At 49.1% G+C, this 24,479-nt stretch overlaps 1 protein-coding gene across 1 annotated transcript; it reads right to left on the reverse strand.

Annotated features, from left to right (window-relative positions):
* Positions 1-224: 224 nt before the first annotated feature.
* On the reverse strand, positions 225-24,479 carry Kcng2 (potassium voltage-gated channel modifier subfamily G member 2). Its single transcript, XM_059246232.1, has 2 exons — positions 23,817-24,479; positions 225-1,282 (listed from the first exon to the last, which is right to left on the reverse strand). Exons 1-2 carry the CDS (start codon positions 24,477-24,479, stop codon positions 497-499), a joined length of 1,449 nt encoding a protein of 482 aa, XP_059102215.1. The 3' UTR covers positions 225-496.

The following is a 24,479-nucleotide window of genomic DNA, read 5'->3' on the forward strand; positions in this document are numbered from 1 at the left end:
TCAGAGGTCAACGCTGAGGTTTCTCCTCTCCCCTTGCAAAGAGCAGTTAGGCAGAACTAGGGGACTAAGAGCCCCGGCAAACCTCTGCCCCAACACTTGGCAGGTGATGTGGATACTGGCAGTGTCAGGTGCCTGCTGAATTCCTTTACATGGGGTATTGCCCACTGGGGGTCACAAGGTAGATGTCACCTTCTGTTCCCTGGGGCTGCCCTAGATTGGGAGGGAGCAAGGGAAGGCGAAAGTTAGTCTGGGGTGGCTGGCATTTGCTTCAGACTTGGACTTTCTGGGACTCAATTATTTTTAATTAGCCTTAGAAAATTTAAAACTGGAGGGAAAATAAAAGGGGAAAGAAAGACCAGGCTGCTATATCCTCCAGGCTACGTGAAGCTCGGGGTTGCTTGGGGTGCCAGGCCGGCTGCAACGGCATGCCAGACCAAGTCAGCGGGCGCTTGGTGTCCTCTGAGGCTTTGACCCTCCAGAAGCTTTTAGCAGAGCACTAGGCTGAGGGTCCCACCCGGCCTGGAGAGCTCCCTGCTGCGCCTGCGCTCTCGGGGTCCTGCGAGCTGTCCTCGGTTGCGCTGGCCGAACGCGTGCTGTCGTCGCGCGTGCTGTCCTCACGCAGGACCGGCTCAGGGCTGGCCGCGCGCTGTTGCTGCTCCTTGAGCTCCGAGTAGGAGCGCGAGAAGGTGTGGAAGATGGAGGTGACAGGGAAGGCCATGAGGAGGATGCCGCTGAGGATGCTGCTCAGCGCCACCACCTGGCCCGGCAGGCTGCGCGGCACCATGTCTCCATAGCCCACGGTGGTCATGGAGATGACGGCCCACCAGTAGCTGGCGGGGACGCTGGAGAAGTCGCGGCGAGCGCCCAGCTCGCGCTCAGCCAGGTGCACGAGCGGCGCGAAGAGCGCCATGGCCACGCAGAGGAAGAGCAGCAGCAGTCCGAACTCGGGCGCGCAGCGGCGCACGGTGAGGCCGAGCGAGCGCAGTCCCAGCGAGTGGCGCGCCAGGCGCATCACGTAGAGCACGCGCAGCGCCCGCAGCAGCCGCAGCACCAGCCCCGCGCGCTCCAGCATCTTGCTGCCCGTGGGCCCTGACGCCAGCCCCGCGAGCAGCGACACGTAGAAGGGCAGGATGGCCAGGATGTCGATGATGGCAAGCGGAGTCCGCAGGAAGGCGCACTTGCTCTCGGCTTGCAGGGAGCGCAGCAGGAACTCGAAGGAGAACCAGGCCACGCACACCGTCTCCAGCACGAACAGGTTGCGGCACTTTGCGGAGCACTCGCCCTATGGAGGAGAGGGGCGTGAGATGTCACACAGACCCCGCACCAGGGACGTGTGGGAATAGGGGAAGGGTATAGAAGAATTTGGCTGAAAAGGCCCAGTCTGCCCTCCTCCTTTTGAAGATTTATTTGACATCATTTCTGTATGTGGGCTAATGGGCAGGTTGATTCTGGGAAACTGAAAAGGCATTTAAAACCTGGAACCACTGACCACTGAGCACTTCTGATATGATCGGTGAGATGCCTACAAAAAAAGCTTTGGCATGAATAACCTAACATTCCACTTTTAGACAGCTGGGGAAAGGAGAGGAAAAGGAATCGCAGTGCACTGGAAGAGGCAATAGAAATTAGAGCAGGAATACCAGAGCAGAAGGCAGACCTGAGAAGTGGACTCTTGAAAAGATCAAAATCGACACGCTTCATACCACTGTAACAGGAAAGGCAGATGGGACACTGCTACTGCCACCAAGGAGGAAAAGGAATAATGTGCCTGCGAGACGAGTAATTTAGACACAATGGGCAAATTCTAGAACAGCAAAGAAGACATGGGCTTGGGGGGAAAGAGCGTCTGGATAGACCTAGAGCAAGCCTGGAGACAGAGGCAGCGGCCCACAAAGAAATCATCATAGGTCCAGACGGCAGCGTTCCAAGTATTAACACCAAGTCTTCACCATCCTTGACAAGAGTGGAGGACATATTTCGGAGCTCATTCTGTTGACCTCGGCACAAAGCCCAGACAGTGTGATCTTTAAAAAACTACAGGAGCATACATAAGGCCAAGCATGATGGTGCGCTCCTCTAACCCCAACACTTGGGAGGTACAGGCAGGAGAATCAGGAATTCAAGGCCATCCTCAACTATATATCTGTCTTGAGGCCAGACTAGGTTACATGAGACCATTTCAGAAACAAAAATGAAAACAACAACAATAAAAGCTTAAAAGTGATAACAAACAGAACCCAGCAGCAGAGGGAAGACTTAGAAACCATGATGGAGGACCTTTGAGATGGCTCATCAGGTAAACGCATTTGCCACCAAGACAGATGACATGACTTTGATTCCTAAGACCTGCATGGTGGAAGGAGAGAACCAATTTCTGCACGTTAACTTTCATCTGTGGGCCATGGCACACACATGCCCTCTCTCAATAAATAGATGCATGTAATAAGTTAAAAAAAAACATGATAGAGGACAATTTTTGCTAGGGAAGCAAGGTTGACTTGGCACCTGAAACTCCTTAATATAATTCATAATAATAGCATCATTAAAAGGTAAGATCAGAGCTGGGAGATAATGGCACACGCCATTAATCCCAGCACTTGGGAGGCAGAGACAGGCAGATCTCTGGATTTGAAGTCAGCTGGTCTGTAGAATGAGTTCCAGGACAGCCAGAGCTACACAGAGAAATCCTGTCTCAAACCCCCACAACCCCCTCCTAAGTAAGATTAGATAATCAGCAGCGAAGGAGTTCTGAAGGTTCAAACCAAGACAGTTGATATAGTAAACAAACAAACAAATAAATCCAGTTTGGAAAGGAAGAAATAACTGTTTGTTCACAGGTGACATGACTTTATGTACAGAAAAGCCCAAAGAATCCACTAAAATAAATGCACACATTAAAGCTGAAAAAATTAATTCAGTAACATTGAAGGATATGAGATAAATATACAAAAGTCAATTTTATCTCTATAAACTTTCAACAAATAATCTGAAAATGAAAAATTTTAAATCCCATTCATGATACCATGAAAGAAGGTATATATATACATGTTTCTCTCTCTCTCTCTCCCTCTCTCTCTCTCTCTCTCTCTCTCCTCTCTCTCTCTCTCTCTCTCTCTCTCTCTCTCTCTCTCTCTCTCTCTCTCTCTCTCTCTCACACACACACACACACACACACACACACACACACACACACACACGATGCCATCGGTTCTGAAGGACACTCCACATGGTAAGATAGACTCTGACAGTAACAAGTCAGTGAGAATATGGAGGAACTGGAACTCCCATACACTGCCGATGGGAATGCAGACTGGTCCAGTCACTCTAGAGAACATTCTGGCAGCTCCCTAAATGAGTAGTAGAGTTACCATCAGACGCCACAGCTTTACGCGTGGGTCTCTGCTGGAGAAAGCACGTCTCCATAGAACATGCACAGGATTTTTACATCAGAAGGCAAAATAACCAGAATGCGATTCTATGGATGAAGAATAAACAAAATGTGGTCTGTTCACGTGATGGAATACTCTGAATCATCAACGGACAGCAGTGTAAGTGGACCCTGAGAATGTGATGGGAGAAACGATACAGAAGACACCCTTGATGGTTCAACTCGTATCAGAGTTCAAATTAAGGAAATCTACAGGAAAGTGGATTAGTGGCCAGGGGTTGGGGTTCAGGAGGCATGGTTTGGGGGACACAGGGTTTGGGGGGACACAGGGTTTCATTTGTGGTGATGGGACTACTTCTGAAAAGCATGGAATGGGAAGATACTTCAAATGTGTTAAATGTACAGTGTGTGAATTATATCTCAATAAAATATTTTTTTCTGAAAACAGTCTCTAAGCAAACCTCAGTGTATGTGGCTAGCTGGGCTACAGAAAATAAGTGAATGGCAATGGGCAGAGGTTGTGACTGGCGTCTCACTGCTGGGATACAATCCGGGGCTTGGAGCTGCATTTATCCAACAGCATAGGAGACAGTTACCTTGCTGGGAAATGCGGCAGACCTAGCCAACCACATACAACCTCGAGGCTGCCACGTCTCACCTGATGATTCCCCCCCTCCACCACAACCACACCAGCCCACAGGCCACCCCAGCTTGGAGTATTTGACTCTGTGTGATAGAATCTGTCACCAGGCCACCTCCACTATGGGGGAAATAGCCACAGTGATGCTTACAGCACTCAGGCCCTGATTTCACCTCCTGCGAGAGCCTCTGGGTCCGTGTGAGCATCTTGTGTCCGAGGCCCAGCGGACGGAGTGGTAAGGCCTGCAGCTTTCTGTCACTAGTGAGACCTCCACTCAGAAGGGGTCTGAGGCTTCAGTGGTCATCAGGTCTTGGCTCAGCAATGACTTGTAGGTGTACAGACAACAATGACACCCACACACAGAGGGATATGGGTAGAATACTCAGGGATGTGCAGGCCATCCTATGTATGCAGAGCAGGACTCTGGGAGGTCACTACTGAAAGGAATGCAGGGAGCTGGCACCCAGACTTCTCTATTCAATGCTGCAAATCCTAGCTAGCCACATCTAACTGGCCATCTGTATCTAAGGGTACTGAGTGCAGAGGCCTCTGCCTCATCTACTCCCGCATTAATGGGCTACCAGGCCCCCCACCTTGACCTACATCCTGTTGTGTGGCTGGAAATGCCATCCTTGTGCTCACATTCCTGCTAATGAGAGGCGTGGGGGGCTGCACTCAAGTCAGAGGAAGAGCCCTGGCCCTGACCCCAGAGTCTCATGCACAGACTGCTGCTTGTTGCTGTCAAAGTCTCTACTTCCAGACAAATAGGACAAGCAAGATTCTAGCCTCAGCCTTGTTCAAGGAAACTCCCATGCACATTTCAGTAAAGACACTGGATGTTCAGAGGTCTCCTGTCCATCTTCGTCTCAATGTCCCCTTCCCTGTGTTCCTCGGGTCAGCTTGCCCAGGCCACACACATGGAATCTGCATTGGGCAGTTTGACCTCAAGGACATTACCCTAAAGCTATTTTGGAGGCATGGCTGCCATCACAGGGTGGGAGAAAACAATCCTGTGCCCCTTGGTGGGTTGAGAACCACAAAACAGGGGGTACCAGGGCCCAGAACATATCCTCCGAGTCCCACAGATCACTATTGGCCTGTGCTGGAGAAAGACCCAGATGCTGCCCCTCAAGGACCCAGCTCAACCTCCCTGGCTAGAAAATACCAGGTTGAGCTAAGGGTGGTGGTATCTTCAAGCCTGAGGTTAGTGGACGGGAGCAGTTTCTAGAACTTTCAACCCAGAAGGCAGAGCCTGATTCACCATGACATGACATATATCTGTCCTACTTGGCCAAAACCAGGTCAGAAATAAGCCTGTGCTCATCCTCAGCTGCCCCTGGAGAGCTTCCATGGGTAATTTTATTTGGCATCTGCTTGTACTTTTCCTCACTCGAGTTCCGATTATTCTGCAAGCTGTGATGTCCATGTGCAGTGTCAGATGTGAGGATCTGAGGGTTGGAGGGCCGGAGGGAGTCCCCACCACAGTCAAGAGTCCCTGGAAGAGCAAACATGCCCCGTGTCTTGGCGGAGGCAGCACGGGTAGCTCTGTTACCAGGACTTGCCATACTCCACCCTACCCAGCAGCTGCGGCCGCGTCCAGCTTTCATGTAGCAGATGCAACAATAAAAGAAGTTCCAGATTCTAGACTTCTCTTTCTCTGGACCAATGGTGGCCACTAGGCTACAGTCCTACCCCTGCTCTGTCTCTGGAACCCTCTTATCCCCTTCAGAAGCTAGCTTCTTTCCAGGGAGACCAGGACAGAGGTAATGGTATGGGATGTCTGCATGAAGAAGCCAGGTCCTAGGCTGAGGAGCCCAGGAGAAGTTTCTCACTGAAGGTGAATCTGGAAATGACTGTAAGCTGTTTGCACACTGGTAAGCAGGGTCGGCCATATCTGGATGGACGAGAACAGGTATGTCTGTTTTTAGGGCCTATTCATTTGGACGAGAGACTTAGAGGACCAGGAAGAGGTCTTAGAAGACAGAAGGGGATCCTTAGGGACTAGAGAGACCTTGGAGTATGTGGTAGTGCTGGGGAACCAGAAAGTGGGTCCGGAGGGAGCAAGAAGAGTGTCCTAGAGGTGCAGGAGATAATCTGGGGGATCAGGAAAAGGGTCCTGGGTAACAGAAGGGAGTCTGGGGGGTAAGAGGGTTCTGAAAGACTAGGGAGAGGGTCCTGGGGAAAAGGAGGGGGTTCCTGAGGGACCAGGGGGCAGTTTTCTTGTCCACTGAAGAGGAGCAGGAAGAAGCAATGGTCAGACCCAGGGGCTTGTGCAGAGGAGAAGGGGCTGGGGAGAACAGAGATGAGACTTTGGAGGCCATCTGGGTTTAGCTGCTTAGATGAGGAGCACACATAGCTCCAGCCCCACACTTCACACCTGGTCCTCAGCCACTCAGCGGGAAGTGGGGCTTTCCCACAGCTGCAGCCCTGGTACAGCAGAGCTCTCACTCTACCTGACCCCCCTGGGCATCCCAGGGGCCACTGGCTAGCTACTGCAGTCACTGCATGGGCCATTATAGCAGTGTCAATGTGGTGTCTCCTCTCCTGGCTTATCTGCTCGGACTCTGGAGGCACGAACTGTGTTTGAATATTTGATCCCCCGAGTAAACCTCCTCTTCAGGAAAATGTGCTGTGAGTCTTTCCCAAATGACAGCTTCTGGGGTTACTTATGGCTCAGGAAACCAAGGTCAGCTGTCTCCCAGGGAAGCAGCTCCATGAATTGGAAAGTCAGAGACTGAGGACACCCATGAGAACCTGGGAGGCAAATGTCTATTCGGGTTCCATTTTCCTCTTTATGTAAGAAACACTGAGCTGAATTTGGAATTGGTGTATTTCATTAAGCCCCATATGTGGAATCATCCATAATTACCAAAAACAACAGAAACAACGCCCCCCCCCCCAAACACCAACAACTTACAAAACCAAATCTGCTGGGAACGTTCTGTGTTCATACCCTAGGGATTCTCTAGGATTGTTGGAGGTGAGATGTAGCTTCACAGGACAGACACATTGCCTTCTTGACTAGAAATTTCTGAGTTGTTCCATTAGTCTATCCATTCTCCGGTACACATGGATCAGCTGAGCCTGAGGCTAAGGTTTTAGAGTCCAGGGTATTCCAGGTGAGGTCTAGAATGCTGAGCAAAATAGACAACGACGAAAATTCTGCACAGATAAATTTCAAACACTGTCCACTTTGACCTGGGGATTTCATGTGGGGACTAGACTCATAGGGAGCATTAGAAATGGGTCCGAAGTCTTCTGCACAAGGAGACATGTCAGAGACATGTCAGTTCTATGAACTAAGACAGTACACCAAGGCATCTTCCAGGAGGAAGATTCACAAGGGTCCCACCCAACACAGATTCCTCAGGGCTGGCCAGTCCCCCCAGGCATGCTGACCCTGCCTGCTCCAGATGGGCACATGGATGGCATCTAGACTGAGGCTTTGGTGTCCATATTCCTGCTCAAGGAGATTCGTGGTTCCCCAGTGTTACTCTGTCAACATTTTGTTCTTTTTTGCTATTGACTGGTCCCATTACATGATGGTGCCAGTGTATATCCACCGGCCATATGTGGATACACATTTGTGTTCCGGGGGCTTTGGCAAACAAAGCTGGTGTGAACACTAATGAGTCAGCCTCTGTGGGCATTTGCTTTTCTTCTGGATAAGTTCCTAGAGTAGATCGCTGGATCTGATCATGTCACGATCAAAGCACACTACTGTAGTCACGCCACCTGCCTTCCCATGTAGGGTCTGGGACTCCGGCGCTCTGCAGCTCTGTCAGCACTTGCTCCCGACTGCTTTTCAAACCACGTCCACCTACACATGTCCTCGTTCTCTGCCTCTCTTTGCCCTAGGAAGTGTGTTATCTCGCACAATCACTTCGTTTGTAGAGCTCGGTGTCTTCTCATGTGTTCTCATTTGTATGTCTTCTCTAGGATCTGCTCAAACCTTTTGTTCCTTTTTAACTGGGGTTTCTTACAGCTCAGTTTATACAGCTCATTATATCATCTAATTGCAAGTCTTTGTCAGATCTGTGATTTGCAAATATTTCTCCCTGTCGGAGCCAGGCCTTTTCATTCCCTTAGCAGTCTTCCACAGGCAAAGTGTTTAACTTTGATGAAGTGCAATTTACCAATTTCTCTTCTGTAGAAAGGCTTTTGATATAACATCTGAAGGCTCCGCTCTAGATGAGCAAAGACTGCCTTTTACGTTTTCCTGTAGAAATCCCACATTTTATACTTTATGTTTATATCTATGGTCCATTTTGAGCTGAATGTTTTTAAAAATAAAATATAAGGCAGGAGGGTGGAGAGATGGCTCAGTGGTTAAATGGCTCAGTGCTCTGCCAGAGGACCCAGGTTCAATTCCTAGTGCCCATAAGCTGGCTCACAACCATTTGTAACTCCAATCCCAGGGGATCTGATGCCCTCTTCTGGCCTCCTCGGGCACTGCATGCACATGATACACAGACACACACACACACACACAGACAAAACGCCTGAACACATAAAAACAAAAACTCAGCTGATCTTGTGCATGTGTGTCTGCTCTCCGTGTTGACTGCAGGCTTTACCTCTCACAGTGCTACAGCATCTAGCCGCGGCTTTGGAATAAATCCTGAAGTTAGGAGGTGTGACTCCTCCAGCTAGTTCTTAAAAGTGGCTCCTCTATTGTCCCATAAATATTTTCTTGCTGATATTAAAAAAAAAACCAGGTTTGGAATGAGATTTCATAGACCCTAGCACTCAGCTGGGGTTAGTCCCATAGCATCTGATCTCCCAATTCACAGAGGCAAGACATGTACCTCTGTTCATTTTGGTAATGGATGTCTCTCGCTTGTGCTGTGATTTTTTTTTTTTTTTTTAGACAGAATCTCACCAAGCCCAGGTTGGTCTAGAACTCTTAACCTTCCTGCCATTACCTTTCAAGTGATAGAATTATAGGTATGCACATTAACCTGGCTGTCTTGTCATTTGGGGCACATAGAAATCCACACACACCTCATCAGGCGTCTAGCTCACTGATAGGTCTGTTGATGTTCAGTGCAGCTCTGAATAGTACTTCAAAAAAAAACCCAATTTCCATTTGCTCATTGCTGGACTGTGGTGTGCAGCTGGATTTTGTCTGTTAAGAGTCCCGTGATTGTCCTAACTTACTTACTTCTTCTATAGGCTTTTTCGTGGATTTCTTGAGTCTCTCCATTTTCTTGCTTCAGTGCCCCAAAGGGAATGTCTAGTATATCGTAGCCTGGGAAGGAGAGAGGGGGCAAATACTCCATCTTTCATGTTTACCTGTCCATGTAAAGGTTGGACATTACCCAGAAGATGAACTGGCTAAGCCAGCCAGGCAATGGTCGACATTTTTCCCTCATAAGATGTGAGGTTTTATGGCTTTATTCTAAAACTGCTTGGCTTTCTATAAGTCTTGGTACATCCTTTCTAAGTGTGCTAGCAAATCAGAGAGCAAGTGCTCTGTTTTATTCTTTTCTTCCTCCCCCTCCCCTCTCCTCCTCTCCACCCCCAGAGTACTGGGGATTGGACCATTGCACCAGGTACTGAGATACATCCTTAGTCCTTTATTTTTGAGATAGGGTCTCAACTCAGTTACATAGACTAGACTCAAATGTTCTCTCCTTCAGTTGCAGTGTCCTAAGTCATGGGGTTACAGGAATATGCCTCTGTACCTGGCCTTTTACCCGCGCCCCCCCTCCCCCGCCCCCAGGAGCTAGCACCTGCCTGGACCTCCAGCCTCTCCTTCCAGCTTTGGATTCCTGTTTCCTACCCAAGGTGTCTCTCCCACTGGTCATTTTGTTGAAGCATACCCTCCAGCAGTTTTGAGAACAGGGTGGGGTAGATGTCTTTTAGATTTTGCACACCTAGAAATGTCTTCTTCTGTCTTGACACGGGTTACTCATTTTGCTTGTAGATTGCTGAGTAGAGAATAATTCTCTCTCGGGACGCTGATGATGTCCACTAGGCCCCACCTTCTGACTCTGCTGTTGAATTGCAGTACTCACATTAGTAAACAAAAGTCAAGCGTGTGGCCCACACAGGCCACATCTGAGCAACTATGTGACCAGCACAACAATCGGAAAGGAACGTGACTCATGCTCTACCCATCCTGGCAGCAGAGGAAAGAAATAAGAAGTCCAGGCTGGCTTACAACTAGTGAACAGGACAGGCACACTTTGGAAAACCAAACGCTCCAGAAAGCAAGGTCTGTAGACATGAGGCCCATGTTGGCACTGGTCCTGTTCACTTTCCAGTGAAAGAAAAAGATGGGCTCAACTCCCATGGCGGCGAGACTTCAATCAGCGGTGGGGTGGGTGTGCCACTGAGCTACACTGACATGCTGCTCCACGCAGGCTCACTTTTGTCCCTGCTTTTGTCTCGTGTGATGAAAAATTAGCGACAGTAGCTTGCCGAAAAGCCCCGTGACGACTAAGTGTGTATTTCACTCTCTGCGAATTAAGGATAGCCAGCAGACAGGAGACAGGAGGAAGCACAGGAAGACAGATGTATCTGGAGTCTGTGTCTTCCTTCGTGGGTGATTAAACTCTTCCACTCCGCCTCCGGCTCGCACATCACCTGGACTTACTCCCAGCCCTTCATCAGTCCAACCATCTGCTTTAGGTAGCCAGGTAGAACAGTCGGGGGGATCACCCAGCCTCCTGCAGTCAGCAGTCTTAGCTCGGTGTCGTCCACAGGCAGACACGACGAGGGCCGAGACCACAGCAGAACACATTCTCGTTAATGACCAAGCTGATTTCACCTTCTGTCTCCGAAGAATCAGAACATTGTGTTTGTTAGCTTGTTTCACTAACTCCAAATCTGACTTTGAACTCATTTGAGGTTTATTCTTCTTAATTATCTCTGGAATAGAGCTCTCGTAGTCAGATTTGGTGAAGCAAGCAGGAAAGCAGCACAGGAATATCAAATCTACTCAGGAGGAGCTCTTGTTGAAAAACATCACTGTAGTCATTTAAGCAGAAATAATGAGCTGCTCATTTCCAAGAGTCTGTGCTGAAGGCAGCAGGCTTGCCGATCCGCTCTCCCGACAACACTTTGTTAAGTAGTTTGTGTTACACTGCATACAGAAATCCTTCAAGGGCCCTCGCCCCAAATGTCGCTGGTTTCTTCTGAGAGAAGGATTCGCAGTAGGCAAGCGCATGAGGTTGGGGACTGGCACACCAAGCCTGCCCGTGCGCTTCCTGCAGCTGGGGGCTCTGCTGTGGCCCTGGGAGTGTCAAGCATGCTTTCACCCAGCTTTGAGCAGTGCACTGAGGTTCCAGCTAGATGTGCAGATGGAATCAGCAGGATGCAGACAGACAGGACACGGAGAGTCCCAGATCGCAGATTAGATTGCCATTTGGTTTAACAATGGCACAAAAAACACACAGCCACTCTTCCTCATGGAGCTGATAATTTTAGCTGTTTCTTGAAGGCCACAGCCCACAGCTGCAGCTCTATTTGAGGACTAGGGTGGGCTTGCTGCTCTGTGCTTGGCTCAGCCCACCACGAGCTTTGTGGCAGGTGGGTTGGTTTGAATTAATCCAACTGCCATTACTAGGAAATGTTCTCTCTCATTAAATTTTTACCTACTACAAACAATGCACCAGGGGACATCTTAAGCACGCACAGCCCGTGGCTTCTCAGGCAGAGTGCCCAGAAACGGACTTTCTGCCTCGCTTTATTTGTTTATTTAACCCAGGGCTTCACACATGCTAGGCCAACATTATATAGGTCTAACACTGAACTGGGTAAGATTCTCCAGCCCCAGAAGTGGTCTCCCTGCTAGAGACTCACTCTTCCCTCCTTTGGATAGGCTCACCCGTGAAGCTCCCTCTCTTCTGCATCCATTCATTGTTTGTGAAAGGCCCACTTTTAAAGACCTCACACATACTGGTGGGGACAAGTATTGGAGTCTCTGCCAACACACAAAAAAATACACTATCCATCATTGAATGGGCTGTGCCATTCTTTTTACTATAGAGAACACTTGCTACATTTTCTGGGCATTGCTAACCTTCATAGCTGGCTCACAGGCATAGCCTCCTCCTCCCTGAGGTATCATTTTTCTTATGAATGTGTTTGAGCCTTTATATGAAGATTATTGGCCTATTGTCACAAACATTGTAGTTTTATTACCTTTATGGTTTCTGGCTTTTTTGTTGAGGCTAAAATGATTTCCCCCATATCCATGAGACTGGGTATATTAATTTACATTTTCTTTTACTAATAACATGGCTTTGGTTTTTTTTCCATGGCCTCCCACATTTTTGGAATTTATTTAAATATCTTTCAGGCTACTGGTGGTGGTGCATGCCTTTAATCCCAGCACTCCGGAGGCAGAGGCAGGTGGATCTCTGAGTTGGAGGCCAGCCTGGTCTACAGAATGAGTTCCAGGACAACCAGAGCTGTTATACAGAGAAACTTTGTCTTGAAAAAACAAACAAACAAACAAACAAATAAACACCAAAACAATAACAAAACCTTTCAGGCTGCATCTATTAAGACAACCACTCATAGATGTGGGAAGGTTTCACTTCCTACATTAAGTTGCCACACAGATTTGTTCTATTTCTGCATGTGATCATCTCCAAATTGCCAGGGTGAGCACTCTGTTGTTACTGAGTATATGTTTGTTTAATTTTACTTGTTGCACTTTCCAATATGTGTCTTACTAAAATCATATTTAATTTTGCATATAGTATTTCTAAGAGCTGTTACTAAGTAGGTAATTATTTAATTTTATACTATGTTCCTATATCTGGTAAGTATAGGAACTGTGAAATATTAGGATGATGTCCCCAAAGACCCCTGTCTTCCTTCCTATGTCACCGCTGGTGTTAGACACGTGCGTCCCCAACAAGACAGTGGAAAAGATCATGCTCTGCATAGCCAGGAGCCCTCTTAACTGGCTAGCTAGGAGGAAAATGAGACCAATGATGTCCCAGGTTCCTACGAGCCAGAGACACCATAGGGACAGAGCTGACGTCAGCTGAATATTAACCGCAGCCACTAGTAAGCATGTGACCACCATTCACATACTCCAAGTCTGGGAAGCCGTTAGACACCAAAGATGATCAGGCTTCCTTCTCATCTAATTTCCTTATTCTCTACTCACAGATAGTTGAACACATGCATTTCTCTAGGTCCTTAAGGATGTTCTGGAAGGTTCCGAGAATACTGGGCTTGTGGCTGATGGCATCATGCATATGTACCAATTTGGGGAGCCACTTCACCCATCTAAGCACACAAGATGCTACACTCCCTGGCTCTTTCTCTTCCTCACCCAGCCTCATGTTGAACACAGAGCCTTTCTTGCTAAGAAAATTCCTAGGCTCTTCACGTTTTTATTCTAATATTGACTAGAACAGTTTTCCCACTATTTTTTTTCTGTTTATTTTTAAACAATCACCTTGACAAATTCACTTGTTTTGAATGCACTTTTAGCTGCTTGTATTTGCAGCAAAATCTATACAAAAGGTGGCCATAGCCTGCGAGGAGGAAGCCACTGGCTATTGTCAACAGGTGAATCTTTGGAATGCAATCACAGACCCAGGAATCAGAAACCAAAAAGGAACAGGTAAAACACTTCCTGCTCAGGGTGCATCCTGAGAACAGAAGGACCTGCCCCAAAGTGATGACCCAGAGGCAGTAACTTTGCCAATGTGTAGTCAAAGCTTATGCTGGATCATGTACACAAGCAACCAAAGTCTCAAAAGTAGAGTAACATTGACATTTAGTCATCCATATTTTACCATACCATGTTAAAATGAAGAACTTATTTATGCAGTCTATTAGGACTAAGTAGAAACAATGCTACATTTTAGGAAATGCACCTCTGAGGCTTAATGAAGTTGCTTCTAGTCTTCCTTGTTCAGCCTACTGGCCAGCAATTATGGGCGGAATGCCTCTTTCAGCCTCTGGTGGGAGGCAGAAACATACACCACCTGTCTCTCAGACTCTCTCCACATTACTGAGCGCAGATTCAACAGATATCCACCGAGGGTCAGGCTCATGGGGGACCCAAGGCAAGCAAGATCGGGAGCTTCTTAGGCAGGATTGTAAATGGGAGAGCGCCAGCAGCCAGGGCCGAGTTGGCCCTCACCTGGTTTAAAAAGGCCAGACAAAGCTCTTTCTTGGGCGTTCACTGAGCTCAGTCAGCCTGGGATTGTCAAGGAGGTGCCCAGCAGGAGGAGGAGGATGCTGGACCTGTGGAGCTTCATGCTGAGGTAGGAGGTCTAAGTGACAGGAGAAGCAAGGTGGGGAGGGCTTCCCCCAGCAAGCTGAGCCCCTGAGACACACATGCGGTCGGCAGGAAAGCACCGCAGTGTTCATGTAGGATCGAGAACCAACAACCACCTAAGGACAGTTGGCAAAGAAGAGACGTCAATTGTCAGAGGAGTGAGTAATTAGCAGATATAGATGGAAAAACAGGCCTCTCGCCTAGTGATCAAGGAGACTTAAACAGCTATGACATAGTGTTTGAGACAGGCAGGCGAATCTGGAGAAGGATTCCTTCACTGGTTTAGCCTAGCAATCTGGAAGGACATACGGATGAATGGACCCAAGATCACTGATCTGATCTCTGAGGAACAGCCTGTAGAGCCGTCACAAGGCCCAGTCACAATCAGCGACACACCACATGATGAAATTCCTCCAAGTCATCCGTGGACAAGAATGATCACCGCGGAGTCAGAGCAGTGAAGAGTCGGGGAAGAGCAGCCACAAGGGAACGTTTAACATCGCATCTCTCGATGCTGTGCAGAGAGGCAGGGTGTACAGAGAGGGCTCTAGCCATGGTGCTGTGAGACAGGCTGGGGGTGGGCCACCATCCTGGCAGGAAAAGGAAGTCACGAGGAGGAAGGTGGCTAAGAGGAGCCCATCGGCCCTCTCAGTTAAATGTCCTTCTGTTCTGGGAACTGTGAACGGCTCTGCACTTTGCAACTGTCTATAAAAACAAATTCTCATTTGCAATAGTAATAATAATAACCATCATCATCATCATCATCATCATCATCATCATCATCATTCTGAGATCTGCATGTTCTTTAGGCTACAGGGAGGAGGCACAGAGACCCCTGGCTGGTGGACAGAGACGAGTTAGGTATCAGGGCCTGAGATTCGACTGCTTCCGCCAAGCTCTGTAGACACTGAGCTGGTAACAAATGCTCCCATAGAGGTGGCATGCTTATTTTTCAAGATGTCCAAGTCCATGTTCGAGTGAGAGGTTTTATATGTGTGTGTGTGTGTGTGTGTGTGTGTGTGTGTGTGTGTGTGTGTGTGTGTATGCGTGTGTATGCGTGTGTTTTATATATATATATATATCTCCCAGGTTAGGAAGGTTTCCCCTAACAGACAGGGAGCCCAGAGGATGAAGGTTCACCTGGGTCTTTGCCACAGAGTTCCACTCCAAACTACAACAGAGCTTTCTGTGGTGCCTCATGGGGAACAGTTTTGGTTAAATGGCATAAGCTGGCCATGGCTAACTTGATGAATTTTGACAACTTCCCCTTTATGCTACACTTCAATATTTCAAGCTTTGCTGGAGTCAAAAAATCATCTCAATTCCAACTTCTCAAATATGTTCTCCTAAACTGGGTGGTGCCTGTTGAATTTATGCTTGGGTGAACTGAGTTCCCTTAAAAATACAGTTTATCTGTCAAAATAATTCAATCCTATTTAGGGAAACGCTGTGAGGCAAAGAAATCACACACACTTGGAAAAAAATCTTCCATTTCCTCTCGGTTCCAGTGAGTCCTTAGCATCTCAGCTGCACGCGCTGGCCGATGCAGAGGACAGTGCGGAGAAATAACCCCTGTATACCGAGATGGTTTACAAAAAATGAGGCCCTGGGGCACAACCGCTGGTCTTCATGTGCTGAGCATGTCACCAGTGGAGGCAGAGGGTTTTCCTGGTCTGCCATTCTTATCCAGCTTTGTGGTGTCTGCAGACCAATAGTCCTTACTTGTTATCAGAACCTTCTGGAGTCAGACAGGGGGTGGGGCGGGGGATGGAGGCCAGGGGTGGGGTGGGGAGCGGTGGGCGGTGCCCACTTCACGGGGCTGGGGCCCACCTGTACCACACAGAGCCCCTCTTACAGAGCTGCTGTGGTCCTGCGAGGTATGTTTGTATTCTTGTGGGCAAAAGGATAAGGAGCCCCCTAGTTCTCACGAATCATTGACTCTCACCTCTTTGAAGAACCTGCATTTGATGGATGGAGAATTTGAGGTCCTAGAGGAGAAATAAATGTTTAACGGTCCCACAACAGTCAGAACAGGCATTTAGGGGCTGAAGAGGTGGCTTGGTGGTTAAGAGCATTAGATGCTCTTCTAGAAGACCCCAGTTTAGTTCCGGGCATCCATATCAGGTAGCTCGTAACTGTCTGTAACTCCAGCTCCAGGGGATCCAGCATCTCTGGCTTCCACATGCAGTCTCTCTCTGTCCCTCTCTGTCTGTCTCTGTCTCTGTCTCTCTCTCTCTCTTTCTCTTTCTCTCTCACACACACTTGAAATTAATAAAAAAAAAAAAGAATAGGCGTTTAGTATAAGGATTTAACCAGTATCCAATTTTGACTCCTATGAGGACAGAAGAGAGATTGCAGGAAAGAGTCTTGCTCTTGCAGCTTCTCTCCTAGGCATTTAGACACATCTTTAACACCATTTTTTCAAACTAAGGCAAAATCCAAAACACAAATCTAGATTTTTTTTCTCTGCTAAATTTGTGAAGGAAGCTGGGAAAAACAAATGCCCCCACTTTATCTTTAGCCAGTATCCAGCAAACTGACCAGGCCCGCTGTTCCCAACACCTCTAGAAGCACCCACGGGGCCTCCCATGGAAATGGGCAACAATCTTGGTCGTGGGCTCCCACACCAACTCCGAGCAGAGGGGTTGGCCATAACAGGGGCTGCCCTGAACAGGCCCAAAGCCACACACCATGCTTACTCCACAGTCCCAGCAATCTGAAGAGCAATCACCATGTTTTCCAGAAGAGAAATGCAAACAGATCTGCTCAGACCCCTGACTGCAGCTCAACCCTTTGCTGACTCACTTTGTAATGTCCTGCTGGTTTATTGGCAGGTGGATTTGCAAACAGGCAGGTTTGCCAATCAAACACACTACTGGCTGGACATGGGGACATGGAGTCTAGAGTTAACCGACCTGACCATACAGTGGTCCTGTAAGGCTCGAGCCTCAGGTAAGGCCCAGTCTCTACCCTCTAACCTCCCAGGCTCCTGTGGTTCTGAAGGTGACAGGACCTGGTGACATTCTTGAGGGCAGGTCCCCAAGCAGAGAGGTGCAGGGCAGTAGTCTGTCACTGTCAGCAACGGTAAAGGATCCTGGCCAGGTTAGGTCTTTTCTCCTAGCAAAGAGCAACTGAGGCTTCCTTTCCCTGGGTTCGTAGCTGCCTGGTTAAGGAGTTCCCACCTGTGCCCCCCCCCCCCCAGCCCCGTGCACTAGTGCCCTGCAGAGGTTTCTACTGCTCACACAAGAGATCCAGCTGCTTGACTCTAGCCTCACTCAAAGGCATCTGTTCTACATTCTTTTGCCCTTGTTGAGGGGAAGGATGGCCTTACAGCCCCTTGAAGAATGTAGAAAAAAACCATGTGGCTGGCCATGCTGTCTACCCTAGATGCTGGGACAATGGAAGGAGCCCTGATGTTAGGACTACAGAATATGGCTCTGCGTCACATGTAACAGGGCCATTTTCCCACCAGTGTGGATGGAAGGCCAGCGCTGAAGCTCCCCTGGTCACTCCCTAGAGATGAGCCTCATCCAGCCTCAGGCTCCACATCCCATGAAACCAGTCAGAGGTTCCCCAGACATGATCCAGAGGCAGGGACAACGAATGCACAGATGTCTCAGTCAGAGCTGGAAGTGCACTCTGTCATCTGGCAAGGCTCTCATGGGAACCGGTGAGTGGAGAACCTCCAGCTAGAGACACCAGGGTGGGCATGGGCCAAAGGCCAGAGCTCATGTGATGGGGGAACTTTATGTGTACTGGGTGGACTCTGGGGTGGCTGGGGGTTGGTCAGACATAACTCCAGATGTGCCTGTGATGGTGTCTAGATAAAATGTGGCAAAACAGACGTTCCTCCCCTGCAACTGGCCTTGCCCAGTCATATGGAAGAATGAATGTCACAGAAGGCCTCCCTTGTGGGGCCAGGACTCCAGCCTCTTCTGCTCTAAGCCTTGCCGAGGCCCTCCAGGTCTCTCACAGAAGCTGCAGGTCCAGGACAGTTCAGCCAGAGACTGTATGCACTGAGTCCTTACAGCGAAACCCTGTGAGCAGCGCATCCTTTCACATTCTCTGGGGAATCCTGACTAACTGGCTCAGCGACCGCTAAGCCCTCACTCTGCCAGAAGGTGGCAGAGCTTTGTGTTTGCTGGAGTCCATCTGTGCAGAGGAAACTTTTGTCACCACCAGCTTTCCAGGCTGCTGCAGAAAATAACCCCAGTGAATTCAAAGCTGAGATCCCAGGCATGAAATCCATAGCTCATTACACTAGCCTTCATTTCATCACGTGACCAACAGGAAACACTGACTGGCACAGTCACGCAGCCCAGTGCAAAAGGAAACGATGGATTTTGAAAAGCACCCCGCACCCCACAGGCCTTCAACAGCGACAGGCTGTTCTCAGGCAGACTGGCAAGCACAGCCCATCCCCGCTGTGCTCCAGGGCCCAGGCAAGCGCTCAGCTCTGTCTCCAGGCAACACAGCAGCCACCACCGCATAGAAGGAACTTTGCAGTTATCTGTTGGCATAAAATTGTCTGTGCATCATCTCTTCACACATTTGAGTCACTCAAAACAGATACCGAAACATAACCTCCCGGCCCAAAGCCTGACCTCTGCTGTGCATTTCCTACCAACAAGGGCACCTTCAACCCCAGAGAAGAGCACATTTCCACGGTTACCTCTTGGCCTTGTGGATAGAGTTCTTAGACGACATCTACTTCCAATTGATTCCATAGTAATCAGGGCTACCAGTCATGGTCAGGGCGTATGTTGGTTATAGGTTCTTTGAGCCCCACTGTCCTGGGGATTCCTAAGGACTCTGATGTTATGTAGCTATTTCCTCCAAATTGAAACATACTCTCCTAAAGTAGGAAGGCAGGCTAATAAGATTCAGGAAGTAGTTTACTTACAAGGCTCAAGAAGCTCCTGAAATGTACAGGACTCAGTAAATTCCTTCCCAGAGTTATATAAGATTAGTGATTGCTCAAGCTACCTATAAAATTTCCCCTTTATTTTTATTTTATGTATATGGGTGCTTTGCTTGCAACATGTGTGTATGTAGCACATGCATACAGTGTCTTCAGACACCAGAAGAAGGTATCTGATCTCCTGGAATGAGAGTTAGAGATGGTTATGATCTGTCATGTGAGTGCTGGGAATTGGAGCTCAGAACCTCTGGAAGAGCAGCTAGTGCTCTTAACTGCTGAATCGTTTCTCCAGCTCCCAAAGTCGTCTGTAATCTAGGCAGAGAGCTCCAGGGATGCAGTTTTCATGAGTCCTCACCTGTTGGGTGAGCTTGTTAGTAGCCTAAGTGGTCACTCACGTTCCTGTAAATAAACACAACACACTCACGGGTTCACTAAGGCAGACCCGAGTAGTCATTTTGTTGGTGTCTACCTGAACAGATGCTTGTTCATGTTCCCCAGGAAAAGGCACACAATACCCGAGCACACACATTAACATTGGCCTGCAGCATGTGGAAAGTCGAGGAGCTGTCTCCTCCACCCTAACCTAGTGAAGGCTACAGACTCATTGGAGGCTTTCTGAAGATACTAGCTGGCTTTCTCAGAGAAGACAAACAGGGCTGCTCACAGATGAAATGGAAATGGATTCAGCAAAAACGTGGAACTAGGAGCTGCAAAGATAGCCCCGGAGGCCGGAAGAGGCCATCAGTTCCGCTGGAGCTGGAGTGACAGGTAGTTGTGAGTCACCTGCTGTGAACTGAACTTGAGTCCTCTGGAAGAGCCACAAGCACCCTTACCTGCTGAGCCATCTCCCCAGCCCACATTTCTAGTTTAAGAACTAGTGTTTGGTACTAGAATAACAGCCCTCTATTTACCGCTGCACACCGTGGGAGCATCGGTGAAGGACATGCTCTTAGAGTGAGCTTCCCAGATCAAAATGGATGCAAGTTTCAGACTGAATCAGTATCACTATGCAGATTGAGTATCCAGTATCTGACTAATGAAAAATTCTGTGGTGGGGGCTCCTGTCTCCTCTGCAGGTCTCCCACAGAAGGCAGAGGACAAGCTTGGAGAGACACAGTACTAAACCCAATCTCCGTCTGCAAGACCTACTCCAGGCCCTGCCTCTGAGTCCTTCCAACCTCCTTCAGCACCTGGTGCTAAGACACTGATGACTCACTCCAGGGCCACAATTTAGTATGCAATGATTGTGATCCCAGCAGATATCAGCTCCCCAAACCTTCCGCAGCCCCCAGAACCCACCACTATAGTCTCCATCTTCATGATACCACCACACGCGGTATGCAGGGTAACAGTTATTTGTTTTTACAGCATCCCTCCCTCCTTCCTTTTCCCCCTACTCCTCCCTTCCCTTCCTCCTTCCTCTTTCCTTGGCTGTGCTGTGGACTTAACCTAGCACCCTGAATACACTAGGCAAGTGTTCTACCACTGAGCTACATTCTCACCCCGGGTTTTCATGACCTTCTTCTTTCACCGAGTGTAACATCCTCATGTTCTGTCCACTTGGTGATGGGTGACAGAATTTCTGTTGTTCTTAAGGTGGAGAGTTCTGGAGATGGGTGTGTAAAAGCCCCACACCTATGAATGTGTGCAGCATCACGGCTGCATGCTAGCATGTGGCAAGATGCTAGCACATGGCAAGTTTTATGTATGTTTTTCTAAAAATGAAGCAACCGATGGGATATAAGGCCTTTTCCTCCTGAGAGATGGTCACAACATTGCCAATTATGTGGCCCCTAATGCATGCAGAGGACAGACGTTTCCTAAGTGCTCCACACTGAGTCGCACCTCTGGTCATTGCACACTAGAGACCCCAGAGGCCCCTTCTGTGCGGCTTCTGGATCAAGGTCTCCTAAGGTGTGTCACAGGACATGGTGTAGGGGGAGTTAGGGCTTCTCACTGCCCAAACCACACAAGCCGGAGAAAGCACTGTGTACCCAGAACCCCTTCACAGGTAGGCCTGACACAATGTGTCAAAACTGCTCTTCACAGGAACTAATGTTTCAATAGCCACCACCGGAAGTGCTGGCAAGAGAGTGAGATTTACACTCATGTTGTCCCAGTATGCTGAGCAGCATGGCCAGAGCCACAGGTTGGAAGACTTATTCTAATCACATTGAAGCCATGGTTTTACTACGAGGGTGATCAGCAGCTATTTGGTTATGTTGAGCAGAGAGCAATTTTCCAGACGAGATATTGACGTTTCATGGCTTCCCCACATCCCAGGCAGTAGAGAGAAGGGATTTACCAAGCTGGCTCCAGTTGGACCACTGGAAGCTCTGTGGGTCCATTTTGTCCCTAACATGCCAGAGAGCAGATGTCCTTCAGACAGATTCAGTAGAACCACCTTTGTACAGCTCTCTGTTGCCAAAGCTTTCCAAAGAGACCGTGTGAGTCCACACTGTAGAATATACCTTGGCAGGATGCCTCTCTCCCAATAGGGGGTCACCACTTTTTAATTGTAACTTGTTGTAGAATATTATTTTGACTATGTAAAGAGGTGTTACATTTGTTTGTGTTGCAGAATACTACTTTAGCTGTGTAAAGGTGTATTACTTTTTTAAAATGCTGTATTTGTTTAATGATGTAAAGATGTGTGCTTAGTTATGCAAAGATGTGCTGCATCTGTTTCACCTTGCCTGCCTAAGGCACCTGATTGGGCTAATAAAGAGCTGAATGGCCAATAGCTCGGCAGAGAAAGGATAGGTGGGACTGGAGGGCAGAGAGAATAAGTAGGAGGAGAAAGCTAGGCTCAAAAAGGGAAGGAGAGGGAGAAGGAGGGGGAGAGAATGAGGGACATGCCCAGGACAAGAAGCCAGGCAGCCATAGGCCAGCTAGACACGAGAAGCAGTGAAAGTAAGATACACAGAAGGAAAGAAAAGTAAAAAACCCCGAGGCAAAAGATAGATAAAGAGAAACAGGTTAATTGAAGTTAAAAGAGCTAGCCAGAAACATACCTAAGCTAGGCTGAGCATTCAAAATTATTAAGTCTCTGTGTCATGATTTGGGAACTGGTTGGTGGCCCGAAAGAAAAAGCCTGGTACAGAAACTGAATTATGAAGGTGGTGCTTAGAAGTGTACACTGTTGGGGGAACAGGGAGGCGAGTAATGTATGGAGTTACTACTATGTAAAAATCCAACGCTTTGAGTGTCTCTTCCCCCACCCCACCTCCACTGTGGAAGCTAGGCAAATGCTTTACTACTGGCAGGCAGAGAGAATAAGTAGCCAAACTTCACGCCTCAGGGATCATCTTAGAAGCAGAACCAGAAACTCATGACCATTTAACATGACCTGAGGTGGCTCCAGCTTGGGGCACTCAATAATGAAGCAAGCCAAATGAATTTCCTTAAGTTTACGTTTAAGTTTAATATGCAGTCAGGGCTGCCATGCTCTTGGCCAGTTTGGCTTCTCAGAATGAGTTATCCCATTAGGTGATCACTGGGCATGGCCAGGGACACTACAGAATTCCCAAAAGTGGCCTGAGAGCTCTGTCCAAGGAAGGGGGTGTCAGCGTGGGGAAGCTGGGAGTGTCTGCTGAGGCAGACAGAGGGTGCCTAGGGAAGGGGCTGGGAGGACCTGGATAGCACTCAGCTAGATTCAAATGTGGAATGTTCTCTTCTGCAGGAATCCCAACATCTCCAAACAGACCCCAGTCTGCTACATAATGTCTTTTCCCTTTGTTTCCAGAACTTTCCATGATGACCAGTGTGCACCAATGCTATTAAGTTGGTTTGTTTTGTTTGATCTCTTTTAGCCTGTTATGAGAACTGGTTAACCACAAGTAACAGATCTGTCCACATTTTGTGTGCTGGCATTCTAGGATCGGTGGACAAGACAGTGGGAAAAGGAAAAGAAACAGATCATTCAACAAGATCAGAGTCCTCATTTCTCCGTAAAGGCCCTCTAACCCCGGGATGTCCAGATTTGTAGGTCTCTAGACCAGTGCTTCTCAACGTGTGGGGAGTGACCCCTTGAGGGGACTCGAACAACCTTTTCACGGGGGTTGCATATCAAATTCCTAACAGTAGCAAAATTACAGTTATGAAATAGGAACGAAAATATGGTTGGGGGTCACCACAACATGAGGAACTGTATTAAGGGATCGCTGCATTTGGAAGGTTGAGAACCACTATTTTAGACCCTTAAGATATGGAATTATTATTATTATTATTATTATTACTATTATTATTGGCTCTACCTTGTCCAGACTTTGTAGGTACCGCTTGCTAAGCTATTGGAGAGGCCGAGAGGGCCCCAAGATAAAAAGCTGTGGGTCCTTGTCCTGAAACTGAGTGTAGTTTGGAGTCTCATGCATCAGCACACTGGACCCTCATTTCTGACCACTCACTTGGCATGGGGATGGGGGAAGGGCTATGGAGCCTGTAGCTCTAGCCGGGGCAGGGGGCATAGTGGACAACCAGGACTAGTAATCGGCATGCACCCTCTGAATCTCTACATCCCACCTGGGTGCCAGATGTGGCCTTTTGTCCATACCTCCATGATCCTGGCTCCCCTCTGTCCTGCCCTTGCCCTGAAGCCCATGCCCACACTTACCCGTTCCTCTTCTGCTCGTATGTCAGGCATGGTGCTCAGGCACAGGCCGACGGCTGTGACGGCCACGAAGGCCACGGAGACATAGGCGAAGAGCTTGCCTGCCAGCCCGGAGTGCGGGTTCTCCACCATATCGCGCAGGCACCGTCGGCCGCGCTCCAGCCGCCCGGTGCCCAGGGCTCGCACTGGGCTTCCCTGGGGCCCGCGACCCGGTGGCCCGGCGCACGCCTCGGCGGCCTCTTCCTCACGACGGCGCAGGCGGCGCAGGCAGCAGCGCTCCAGCCGCGCCTCGTCGATGCCCCAGTAGGCCAGCTCATCGCGGAAGGCCAGGGCGCAGGGGCCCCGCAGCAGCCTCAGCTTGCCGGCGCGCAGCAGCGCCACGATGGCGCGGAAAGCGCACGGGCTGCGGTCGAAGAAGAACTCGTCGCGGCTCACGTCGTAGTCGTCACACACGCGCAGCAGCTCGTCGTGGCCGCGGCAGGCCCGCAGGCGTTCGAGGCGTGCCAGGGGACAGCGGGCCAGCGCGGCCCAGGCCAGCCGCACCCGGCAACCCCCGACGTTGATAATGACGTGCCGCGCCCGAGCCGCTCGACCGCCTCGGCTTCCCCGGCCTGTACTGCCATGCTCCGGGCCGGGGGCCTCCGGGTGCCCCGGGAGCCGGGCCAT

Source organism: Peromyscus eremicus, chromosome 19 (genome assembly GCF_949786415.1).
Source record: "Peromyscus eremicus chromosome 19, PerEre_H2_v1, whole genome shotgun sequence".
Lineage (NCBI taxonomy): Eukaryota > Metazoa > Chordata > Mammalia > Rodentia > Cricetidae > Peromyscus > Peromyscus eremicus.

Excerpts from the sequence above, each read along its gene's own strand:
- Kcng2 (XM_059246232.1), bottom strand. The coding sequence starts at position 24,479 with ATGGCCCGGCTCCCGGGGCACCCGGAGGCCCCCGGCCCGGAGCATGGC. Across the intron at positions 1,283-23,816 it reads TACGAGCAGAAGAGGAACGG|GGCGAGTGCTCCGCAAAGTG; the intron begins GTAAGTGTGGGC and ends TCTCCTCCATAG.